Source organism: Lotus japonicus, chromosome 1 (genome assembly GCF_012489685.1).
Source record: "Lotus japonicus ecotype B-129 chromosome 1, LjGifu_v1.2".
NCBI classification, from domain to species: Eukaryota; Viridiplantae; Streptophyta; class Magnoliopsida; order Fabales; family Fabaceae; genus Lotus; species Lotus japonicus.
This window is the reverse complement of record NC_080041.1, coordinates 101,310,544-101,323,639: the sequence shown is the minus strand read 5'-3', so window position 1 is coordinate 101,323,639 and position 13,096 is coordinate 101,310,544. Positions and strand designations below refer to the sequence as shown.

General features: G+C 33.4%; 1 protein-coding gene across 1 annotated transcript; it reads right to left on the bottom strand.

Moving 5' to 3' along the window:
* Nucleotides 1–9,092: 9,092 nt before the first annotated feature.
* On the bottom strand, nt 9,093–12,525 carry LOC130732341 (uncharacterized). Its single transcript, XM_057584408.1, has 4 exons — nt 12,092–12,525; nt 11,682–12,002; nt 10,130–10,421; nt 9,093–9,360 (listed from the first exon to the last, which is right to left on the bottom strand). Exons 1-4 carry the CDS (start codon nt 12,392–12,394, stop codon nt 9,356–9,358), a joined length of 921 nt encoding a protein of 306 aa, XP_057440391.1. The 5' UTR covers nt 12,395–12,525; the 3' UTR covers nt 9,093–9,355.
* Nucleotides 12,526–13,096: the final 571 nt, after the last annotated feature.

The following is a 13,096-nucleotide window of genomic DNA, read 5'->3' as shown; positions in this document are numbered from 1 at the left end:
TATATAAATCGTGATATCCTAGCTTACTTGGACAATCCAGCAAAGCTTTTATTTTGTTCTAAATTTTGAAATAATTCATTTCTGTCAAGAGAATAGAAAGGAATGACTGGTTTGGTAGAATACTCGAGATTCAGTATTGGTTAAGCCATTTACCATATTCTTGCAATCCCTGATATCCATAAGAATTAATCGTTAAAACTTACAAAGTAAAGCACACCACTTTATCACCGTGGCTCTCTTGAGCATGTGCTAAAAATATATCTCTTGAGCTTGTATAATTATTTAGAAATTAATATAATCAATTCTCCTTGACCTAACTGAAAACACTCCCACTCATGAGGTATAAAGATCTAAGGATACTCTAGCATCACACTTCGAGCTAATTCTAACATACATGAGAATTAATGTGTATTTATTTGGATAAAAAAGAGATTGCAAGTAATTTTCACAAAAGAAGACAGAACATAGCTTAAAAGAAACTATTATTTTGGGTATTTAGTCAAAGGAAAAATCTGCCAATTCTATCATCTAAAGTTCCCATTCTATTAAAAAACACCAGGTGAAAATCTTAATCAAACACAGTTTCATGAAGCTAAAAACAAAAACAAATGTAGGGTAGAAACAACCAACATCAATTACAATATAGAAAGAGTAAACATTAAAATGCTTCGTTGTGCTTGAACAAAAGCATTTTGAATTTCTTAAATAATCAAAAGCGTTTGTTACCATGACTAAAAACAAAATGAAACATTGAAACTGAATGACCACACCCAACTTGTTTCTTTGTGCTCAAACCCTTTATTTCTTCTCTTAGAACGAATCTGAATGAACACACCAACCTGCATCTTTGTGCTAGAACCCTTTCTTTCCTAAGCATTTTGACAGGTTGATGAATTCAGCAGCTAACACACATATTAAGGCAACCTATTCATCTAACTATTTCAAGATATCAAAGATATTCATTATCCTGAAGACAACATGCAACATATAGATAGTTGACAGAATTAGATAAATTCAATTAAGACAAATGATAGAAAGTGTCTATTGAGCAAACCAGTTTCAATAGAATTATGCCATTGCCAAACAAATCTATATGTTAAAACAGATTTTGTAGGATACTGTTTTGATGGGTACATATATGTTTAATAGATCTAACTAAACTATACTAAAACAGAGGAGAAAAAAAAAGCAATGCATTAACTCACCAAGTACCAATCGACCAACTAAACTAAACCTAAGGAAGGGTTAAAACATAAGAAAGTCAAACTAATTAAAAATATAAGGCAGAGATGTAATTTCATATAGGTAAAGAAACATGCATCATAATCTTTTTCCTCCACAAAACCTGTTTCTTCCTTTTTAATTCTCCTTAAGTTCCTCTTGCACTTTCATTTGTTCTAATTCTGCATTAGGTGAGGAAGCAAGGTTTCTCAGGGAGGTTTCTTCTCACTTCTAAGAAACTTGCTGCAATGTCTCTGTGGCTTGTATAATCTCCAAAGTTATTAGTTGTACAGAATTCACCTCATGAGCCTCTTTCATCTGCTCCTCAATCTCTGATTTTTTGTAACATGCAAAACACGATCAAGAGGATGGCCTTTATATTTTCAGTGTAAAGTCATATGATGGAAAATCAGAATTCAGTTTAAGCATTTGTAAGTTCCAGAAATGTAACATGCAAAACACGATCAATGAAGGTTACAACAAAAAAAAAGGGTTAAGAAGAAAGATCCTGAGGGTTCATCCTTATGTCCTTGTGGCAAATAAGAAATCCCCCGTTGTTGCGTTACACAGGCAAAATCGACAAATTTGTAAAAGAATATGCAAATCTTAAACATATAAAATAGAAGTTATTTAGTACACACATCAATACTAATCAATACTAATTCACTAATAGTCCAATTTCTTTCTCCCTCGCCACTCCTTTGGCCATCTAAATCACTAATTCTAGTTTGGTCAGTGTCAAAAAAAAAACTCAGAAGAAACAAATATACTGTACCAAAAATTCTGCTACAACAATTATTATTATAAGACACTATAAGCAGTTTTCAGACTTCAGAAATTTGGAAATGAAAACAGATTCAATTCTAAAATGGTTTGATGTCTCATATAAACAAATCAGTTGAGATTCTGTTTATCTGCACGAAGTCGATTGAGAAAAGTTCCAGAAATGTAAAAAATAGAAACTTGAAAAAAAAAAGCATACCCATAAGATGTTGAAACAGACCTTCAGAGCTTTACTGATAAGAACCAAACCTCCATCCACAACATCGATTCGACCACTTGAAATTTCGCTTCAAATTTTTTGCAGAAGGAAACTCCGAAATTCCGCATTGATGAGCAGGAATGGGAATTCAATAGAAAGGAATGTCATGTGAATTCCGCATTTTCTCCTGAAAAAGCCCCAAATTTTCCCCCAAGGCGCTGGATTTTCAAAATGCAAATCGGAAATCAATTTGAATTCCATAATATCTGATTTGGGAGAGGTTTACAGGATTGTGAATAACTGATTCGAAGTGGAGAAATTTCAGGGGAAGAGAGAGGTTTCAGTTGGAAGAGGAGAATGCAGGATGTGGAGAACATACTTGAAGAAGAGTTTCAGCACAGCGCGTGAGAAGCACGATTGCTCAATTGAAGAGAGAGAGTGAGTTTTTTTTATTAGAAAAAATGACGTGACAATTTGTGAAGGAGAGTGTGGTTTTTGAGTGCCTCACTCTCCAGAGTGAGGTCTCAAAATTATTAGATAACATGGTGGATTTATAATTTGTTAATAACTATAATCAATTTATGATTATATATAATATAATAGAAATTAATTTGATCATTTAATATTTATTTCAATTTTAACTTCAAACACAATTGTCTTGCAAATAAAAAATGAACTACTGATTTAAAAATTTAAATTCAACTTGTTAATGAAATTTTTATTTCCTCAATATCTATGATATGAAATGAAATGATTATAATCTATTTTTTTCTATAAAATCACATTGTTAATAATTGACTATAACATATTTCATCTAATGCATATATATTATAACATCTAATTGTTTATCATTCACATATATTAATAGATATACATTGTCACTAGTTATACACACACAACAAATCACCAGATATCACATAGGAAAAATGATTACTTTCACCTTTAATTTTAATTAAAGCAAATAACTACTTTTTCATGAGGTACAAGTTAATTGAGTGACTTTGTAAACAAAGGTTACACTGAAAGTATACATACATTAAACTGCAAAATTATTACAAAATTCATAAATATTTTCAAATAAATATTAATTATCATTAACAAATTTTTTGAACTATATGTTATTTACATTGTTATTAGATAAACAAAAATTAGTTCCCTCAATATATAATAGCCATTATATAATCCTTCTTATTATACCCTAATATTTATAGACACAATTAAATAACCATTCATCTTTTTTAAAAAACTAAACACAAACCAGAAATTTTTGGCCCCATATAACGGGCCTATGTGCACACAAAAACATTAGGCAACCTTGTTAACAAAATAAAACCCTAGAGTTAATCCTAATCTCACTCACGACAGAAAGGTAGAGCCGCATCCAAATCCAACGATTTCAATCGACTCCCAAAGAGGAGGTATGTTCTTCAAACATAGGAACAGCAGGTTTCGAAGTAGATATTTTACAAACGGGCTCATTGATTTTGAAATCAATAATAGATATCCTAAAAAAAATTACATTTAAACTTCAGATCTCTTCTACCTATCCATGAAAGAAATAATTATTCTAAACAAATAAACCATTCAACAGGACAAATCTCTTCTACCTATCCATAAAAGAAATAGCCTCAGCAACTTCAGGATTCAAGATAATCCTAGAAGCTTTCATCACATTCTGCAAAACATTTTTTTCCCATAAATCCACAAATTCAGATTAAAAGAACTGATAAAAAAATGTATTTATAAATCATATTCATACAACATCTAAAACTTGGAAATCCCACCTCTAAAAGTTTTCACCTTAGCAAGCTGGAAAACAATAATGGGTTTTTGATTGGGATTGCCAGCAATAAAATCAGACACAATATCAGCATAATCCCCAAATAGAGCACACTCTACTTTTCCCCTGTTCACATCAACAACTAAGGTTAATAACCGCAACCATGAGGCATGAACAATAATTTAAACCACATGATAACACTTCAAATGAATAAACTTACTTCTCATCACTAATCTCAATCAACATCATCCTAGTAGAAGTTCCATCCTTAACATAGGTCCTCAATTCAGAAGCAGAAGTCAACAAACCCAACACATCTAACAGAAATCACAGAAATAGATCATGTATTCAAAGAATTTATGAAATTATTGCATTAAAACTTAAATTGAATTAAGATTTACCTACTAAATACTCAGGCGGCAGAACATCTCCATTTACCGCCTCACTATCCTTCAATGTGAATCCCCACCTTGGTATGATACTACTCTCACACGGGATCACATTGGTTTTGTTATTAAACAACGTCCTAAAACCATGTTCAGTGGGATGATAGGAACCCATATTTGGAATCAAATGGAAAAATGTCACCACATACACATTTCCTTCAACTATGACTTCAAGCCCACTTCCTAAACAAAATTTTCTTTATTGTAGCTTGAATCTTTCCACCCTGCAACAAAATCACATACAACACAATTGAAACTTATAAAACACTTAAAAACTAACAAAAGTCAATTGCATGGTTTATACTTACATATTGATCAACCAATATCAGTTCCATTGACACAGGTTTGTTATCTCTCATGTAGGAATCAACAATCCACATTCTGACCACCCTAACCTTGATAGTTGATCCTCCAGTTATGGTTTGGAGGACAAAGACCCAACACAGAATCAATTGAAGCAGAAGAAGACATCACAATCACAATCACAATAAATTTGAAACAAACTTAAGAAATAAGAGACTTTGGTTTCAAACAAAAAAAATGGCAAATGAAGGGTCTTATATAGCCAAAGAAAGGAGGAGGTATGTACACACATAATTAGCTGTTCACGAAAAGTTTCTCAGCACCAAGTACTTTCACAAAAAGTAAAACCCAAACCCATAAACACCTTTTATATCACACAGCATAGATACAAAACAATACAACTAATCCATAACTCGTTTCACCAGAAAAAGTTTTTCATCTAGTACCACGGACACTTTACACAAATCAAAAAGTAAATACCCTCTTCAGATTGAAAAGACAAATATATAGGTACTCAAATTGAACACCAACAAATTGTGGGTATTAAAACAACTTTGGATAATCAAAATTAACAAAAATTATGTAGCCCGGCGCACAATTTTAATACAGATAACAATACAAACTTTAAACTCATAACCTGAATGCAACTCCATGGCCATCGATAACTGCTATCGAACACCAACAATACGAAATTTGCGTTCAACAGAAAAATGAAGAAAGAGGGATATTATCAAAAAAGAAAAGAAAAGAAAAAAGAGGGATACATTTCTTTGACGGCTGATACGAAAAGGGAAAACCTAATCTCAATGGTGTTTTGAACTATAAACTAAAACTTAACCCTATTTTTAATCCTATACCAAACCTAAACTTATGAATTGAATTACCTAATTATAACTATTTAATGTTTTACATAAATTAAGTTATATTATATGATTGATTTCCTGCGGAAAACAACTTAATCAATTCTAAATTAATAAATTTACTCAAAAGAAAATTAATAAATTACAATTTATTCATTAATTATTTTTCAACTGTAATCGCTAATGACCAATTACTTTGCTAATATTATATAAGATAAAAAATTTAATATATGCAATCTCTTACTACTCATAGGCTATGTTTGACACGTTTAGCTGATAAGCTAGCTGAAAGCTGAAAAGCTAACTGATAGCTGAAAAGCTAGCTGAAAGCTGAAAGCTGATAAGCTAGCTGAAAGCTGATAGCTGATAGCTGAAAAGCTACGTAATTTGAACAAAAGTGTTTGGTAAAACTAGTCGTTGAACAAGCTGAAATTGTAAAATGACATAAAAAGACATAGTTGTATAATTTTTTTATATTTAATATTACTTTATTTTCACATTAATACCTATATGATATTAATATTAAAATTATTATAAATATTTTAATTTCACTCAAATAATTTATCATCTTAAAAATATAATATTCATTTTTACTTATCTAATTTTCTATATTTTTATTAAATTAAATAAAATAAATTAAATAATTTGTAATATAAAATTATTTATTTTATTCTGAAGTAGTAATTATTTCTGTGCGGGAACGATGTAATATGAGACAAATGTGATAACCGATAAATAAATAAGTTTTTTTCTTGGTACATCGGAAAATGAGTAGGTAAATAGGTTTAGTAAAAAACATATAAGGCTAAAGGTGAAATTTTGATAAAATAATAAGGATAAAAATGAGAATATATTTAATAAGCTATAAGCTTTAAGCTTTAAGCTACCTGAGATAGCTTATAGCTTAAAGCTTTAAGCTACTGAAATAAGCTCATTCACCAAACATTTTTATAGAGCTTTTAAGCTAGTCAAATAAGCTTTAAGCTAGTCAAATAAGCTATAAGCTAGCTGAAATGACATGCCAAACATAGTCATAATTTATATAATATAATATAATCATATAATTAAGAAAACAGATTTTTTTCCTGCCTTACGGTTGCAAAAGGAATAATTTCTGACAAAAATTAAGAATTTCTAAATGTAAAAACATGAAAAGTTAATCAGTCAAAGTAATAACGCCGTAAAGAATAAAAAAGAACCCCAAATATGACCTTATGGTGCACCAGCACACATCCTATAATACTCTCATGGTGAACAGTAGAGGGAAAGTTCTCCCTTTGTAGTGTTTATAGATTAGCATTAGATGTAGTTTTTTTTTTTGACAAGCCAAAGAAAAGATGCATAAAACAGCACAAGGTGTGCAAGAAGAGAGATTACAATGTTCATGACCCCCATGTTCTAATAACATAAGAACCACAGGCAGCCAAGGAAAAAACGAAAATCATAACAGACATAGCATGCAGAAGGTTTGTAGAGAGCTATACTAATAGCTCATCGCTATACAATAGCACCAGCCCATTTGAAGGGCATCCCTTAAGGCCAAGGAAGATATAATTATTGTAAATCTTAGCTCCCCATCATGCAGATCAGAGGCTCCTTGTCCCACTCGTAGAAAGATGATTTGAAGCTTTGCATCAAAGATTTGAGCCACAACCAAGACCTCAATTTCACCATATCCACTACCTCTTCCAAATTTACTTGTTCGCCTTTGAAAGCCACTGCATTCCTGTGAACCCAAATGCTCCAAATAGCAGCAAGCCAAATTGTTTTCCAGCACAACCTTTGTTTTTTGTTTCTTCCCCACATTTCATGATGCGCAAGGTGAATGTTATGGTCAATTGGTAATACTGTTTCCACCCTTAACCATCCATAACAGCTCATCCATATCCTATATGAGACATTGCATCCAAAGAAAAGATGTCCAGCACTCTCCAACTGCTGAGAACAAAAGAAGCATGCACCATTTCTATTGCTGTCCACAGCCACTCCTCTCCTGAGTAAATTATCCAACGTTGGCAGCCTTCTGAGAGCAACTCTCCACGCAAGGCAAATAACCTTGGAAGGAGCCAAACCCTTCCACAACTCCTTGAAAAAAATGTTGCTGTCAACATGAGGGAATTGAGCCAAGTATGCTGATTTCACTGAATATCTCCCCTCTAGTTCACACTTCCAGAGCCATGAGTCCTTCACGTTCCTCTGAATCTGAACTGAAGAAATCACCTGCAGTAAACTATCAAAAATATGCTGCTCATGCACGAACAGATTTCTCCTCCACCGCAGCTTCCAATCCCACCCAGCCACCCCCCATTCCCCCATCTCAGCCACTGTTGAATCCTTTTGCACAGACACATTGTACAGCCTATTAAATTTCTGTTTTAGACACTCATCCCCAACCCAACACTCTCCCCAAAACCCCACTGGACTTCCGTCCCCCACTACCCTCTTTATATTTTCTTGTATCCAGCCCCCCCTCTCACTACACTCCCCTATAATCCCTAGATCCTTCCACCAATTTGACCCTTTCCCAAAACATGACTCTTCACCAACCCATACTTTAGCCCCATATTTCGACCCGATGACCCTTCCCCACAAATTATCTCTCTCACTCAGCAACCTCCACCTCCACTTACCCAACAAGGCCCTATTAAACGCTACAATGTCTCTCACCCCTAAACCTCCTTGATCCTTTGGCCTACACACCCTATCCCAACTTACCCATGGAATTTTCCTCACATCCTCACTTCCCCCCCACAAAAATCTTCGCTGCAACTTCCTGATATTATTAGCAACAGACAATGGAATTTTATAGAAAGATAGATAAAAGAGAGGGATAGAACTAAGTACCGAGTTCAAGAGGCAAAGACGACCGCCAAAAGAGAGGTGCTTCATCTTCCAAGGGGTCAATTTCTTTTTCACCCTCCTGATCACTGGTTCCCATGTGGCCGCCCTCCTTGGGTTTGCACCCACCTCGATCCCCAAATACACAAAGGGAATCTGCATGACCTTGCAGTTCAAAATTCCTGCATATTGTTCCACCACCCTTTCCTCCACAGCAATTCCCGTCAACTTACTTTTGAAAAAATTGACCTTTAGACCAGAAATCAATTCAAACCATCGCAAAATACCTTTGATAGTATGGATATTGTCCAATGTACTTTCCCCAATAATTAAAGTATCATCTGCATACTGAATATGAGATACTTCAATATTTTCCTCTCCCACCTTATATCCCGAGAACACCCTCTGTTTCACTGCTTCCCTCAACATCCCTCCTAAACCCTCAGTCACAATCAGAAATAATGTAGTTGTTTGGCTTTAATGCATCTAATGTTTCAGCTCAATATATATATATATATATATATATATATATATATATATATATATGTGTGTGTGTGTGTGTGTGTTTTCTATGTACTGATTCAGTGATTATTCTTCCTACCATGTTTTATCTTGTACACCTAAATGTGAAGCGGAAACTACATGTTATGTTGAGTCTGAAATGATCCAAAACAATCCAGTAAAAACAAGAGAAAAGAAACTCAATTTTTTTAATCAATCCAAACAATCTAAAAATCAATGTATTTTTTTTTTCTCTTACACTTCTTTGCACCCTATTTCTTTCCTCTCATTTTCTTCTTTCATGAGTTCATCATCTAAACACGAGTGAAGTATGGGCATGTTGATCACATCCTTCGAACCAAACACTTTCCCTCATGATGCATTTCTACCAAGTGAATTTGTGAGAGTCAGCATCTGCATTTGTTCATTCTGAAAACAACAAAATGGTAAAACAAGGTAAGAAAAATATTGTGAAGGACGCGTATTATCTAACCTTAAATTAAAATCCACTACTATGATTCTATGGACTTGTAGTAACAAAAGCCAACTTGGTCCAAGTTTAGTTTTTTTATAAACCAAATTTATTAAAAGGATCGTACTAGGGTGCCTAACCCAATACAAAGAAAATAAAAGTAAAGAATATACAAAGTACAACAGCAGTACAACTCACGAGAGAGATCACGCAAACAAGAAAGAAAGATGCAGATAAACAAAGATACAAGGTATAAAGATACAAAGTAACTTGGTCCTAGTTTAGTAATAAATTAAAATAGAAGATCATGTTTAGCTTGATTTTTTTTCTATTTTTTAGTTTTATTTATTACACTTCTAATAATAAAAGTATTTTCATTTAATTTCTTTCTTTGTTTCTCTTGCTTGTCTAAATTTTACTATAAGTAAATATGAGGTAAAATCACCGCAATTTAAATGACCCAACAATATTTTAATTAGTACCTAAGAAAATTTCAGATCATAACACTTGTTTAAATATTACTCAACCACTTAATGCTACAGTGATTTTACCTCATGGTAATATGATTTAAAGAACGTCTTATTTCTCACTCCAACATTTATATATACATTAGAAATAAATTTCTGAAGCCAAACATTCTCAAAATTTGAGAAATTCAGGGTTTAGAACCTTCTACAATCTATCGACACACCATCCCTAAAAAAAAATAGGTAGAAAAATGCTCACCATGTTGAAATGAGGAAGGAACCACAACAACATGCATGTCAGTATTGTTGGGAGGTAATTGTAAACGAAGGGGATAGAGTTTTGCATTCAATGGATTGCGGCAACAGACAATAATATCATCAAGCCCTGTCTCTTCCTTTAACTTCTCATTTAACTCCCCTACACTGCTTCCTTTGAATGTAAAGAATTTTTCTTCGTTTGCAGTAGGAACATCCCCATTTTCATCACCCAAGTTATAAAATATAATCCTTCCTTCTTTCCCTGGTGACACTATTTCATCTGAATCTCTGCACTGCATTTTAAAAGGATGAAATTAAGATCAATTGGGTAATTTAATCCATGCTTTCTTCGCTCTAAATTGCAAAATGCATATTTCATTTAACTCGAACGAAAAAGGAAAAGAGTCACTAGAACACATGCTATTTGGTTATTTTTTGTTGCATTTCGTTTCCAAGTTTTAAGTTTCTCACCATTATTAGTCTCGGTACTAGAATGACGCGGCGGGAAAATTAGGAGTACAAAAACTCTTCATGTGAAAACCTTAATGCTGAAACTTGCAACAAAGCAGATGCCAACCGTGAAAAAATTTTAACGTGGAAAAACTTATCTCAATGCTATAAGCACAAGTGAGATAATCACCACTAAAGAAAAATAATAGATACGACATAATATTTTTCTAAAAAACCTAGAGAATAGGCACCAAAAGACCCAACAAAAAGGACAATAACCAAACAATAGAGGTAAAAATTCAAATAAAAAAGATTAAAATAACGAATTTGATAACAAGAAACACATACTGAAAAATGTATAACAAAATCTGTGAAAGAGATCAAAAAATTCTCTTCTCTTTATTTTCTACATTGTGCCTCTCTTTCAAATTCACGTTGTTGTGCCTCTCAAATTCTTGATGCTGTGTGTGCTTTCGAAACAAGGGTTTAATTCCCGTTTTAGAAACAAAAAAGCCTCTTCTCTTTATTATCTATATTGTGCCTCTCTCAAATTCACCTTGTTGTGTGTCAGATTCTTGACGCTGTGCGTGTTTTCAAAACAAGGGTTTAATTGTCCCGTATGATAGCTCAAGTGGTAGGAACTGAGAGACATATGTGTTGGGTAGGGGAGGTTTAGGGATCGATTCCTTGCGAGTGCAATTTATTTTTCCAATATAAAAAAAAGTTTTTTTTATCAATGGTACGGTTAGACCAAAAAAATGTTTGATTCTCCTTTTAGAAACAAAATATGGGCTGGGCTCATAATAATTTTTTTTCTCTTGAAAATAAAATAAGTTAGTGTAGTCCATTAAAGAAAAAATCACCTAACAATTAGAATTCATGTTAGGTTTACCTCACCACTAAATCTAAAAAAACTAAAAACACGTCCCAACAAAGAAAGCTACGGATCGAAACTGCTAAAAGAGAGTGAAACTTTTGAGAAAAGAACTCCGGATAATAAAGAAGAAATGTGATTTAAGAAATGAAGTTTAATATGGAAAAGAAAGAAGTTGACAAATTGCTATATGAATGAGATAATCAAATTTTTATGCATGAAAACAAACCTCATTTGGCAAGGAAGACTGAAGATCGATTTTGGCTAATGAGTCATCGTCTTCGAGAGATGGAGAGTATGCAGAAGAAGGAGACAGAGATCGATCCAACGAGGTAGAATTATTGGAACAACTATTATTAGACGTTTCAATAGGTGTGAGGTCTTGTATTGTTTTGGGAGGTTGTGGTCGAAGCTCTACAAGGTCTACATCCCAGAGAACCCAATTTGAAGTTCTTGACCTATGCGGGATATCATGCGTGATTGAGTTCCTCCATGGCGGTAGGCCTTTATTGGCACGTAAATATTGTCCATAACGGGTCTTGAGTCTAACCTGCACCGTGACAAATACATAAACTTTAAGTTATAAAAGGCAATTTACAAAGAATAATTAAAAAAAATTTGGGTTCATCACTGGCTGACCTGCACACCTTCTCTTATGGGTTCCCATTCCAAAGACGAATCCAACTTTGTGGGAAGTGTTTGCAACACTTTCTTTCCTGTGGCACCCAACAAGAATGGCATGTTGGTGGGTGTTAAGTATTTCCCATAACAACTCTTCAATCGTATCAAGTTTGCACCCTCTACAATCTCCACCGTCCATTTCGCATTTTTGTAGGTTCCAACACGATCTTGGTAAACACCTTCTTGATCTTCATCTGCCAACAAATATTTGTCATGGTGACTTCTCAGGCGCACCACTTTTGCCCTTTGGAAGAATTCCATTGATGGTTTACGATAAAGGACGTGAATTAGAGGCAAGAATTAACTGGAAGGGACTTGATGGTGAATTTGTATGTACATTGCGTGAGTTTGTTATTAGATGGTTTAGGGATTGTGAAAATTTATGATGGAGAGAAAAAAAGGGGAATATTAAGATAATCTTCAATGTTTGTTTTTTGTTTTAATTATGAATGATGGAAGCATACGCGTAAAATTAGAGTTCCGGCTAATGACTGGTTGGAATAACGGTACAAAAGTTGTTGCTAGAAAGAGCCAAATATGTTCAGAATCAAAATATAATTCAACCTTGTGGGTTCTTAGAGGGTGGGTATCTATAATATGGGAAGAGATTGAGAATTCAGCATAGGAAAACGTTTGATTCACATATCAATCTCACTTCTGAGAGTAATGAAGAAAAAATAGATAAATAAGATATATGATAGGTAATGTGATAAAAAAATAAAATAAATAAGTGAGTGAAAATGAGATAAAAAAGAATATGAGATAAAAGATAATGAAAAGTGTAAATGAATCAAAACTCTTCCGCATAAGATTTTGGAGATGTTTATCCTTATTTTATTTAATTTGTGGTTGTATGTTATACTTTATGGAGTTTTTTTTATCGCATGGACTACATTTTTTTGTGTGTGCACTTTTTTTTTGTTACAAGGAGGGTAACTCCAAACACAAAGACTAACCGGGAAC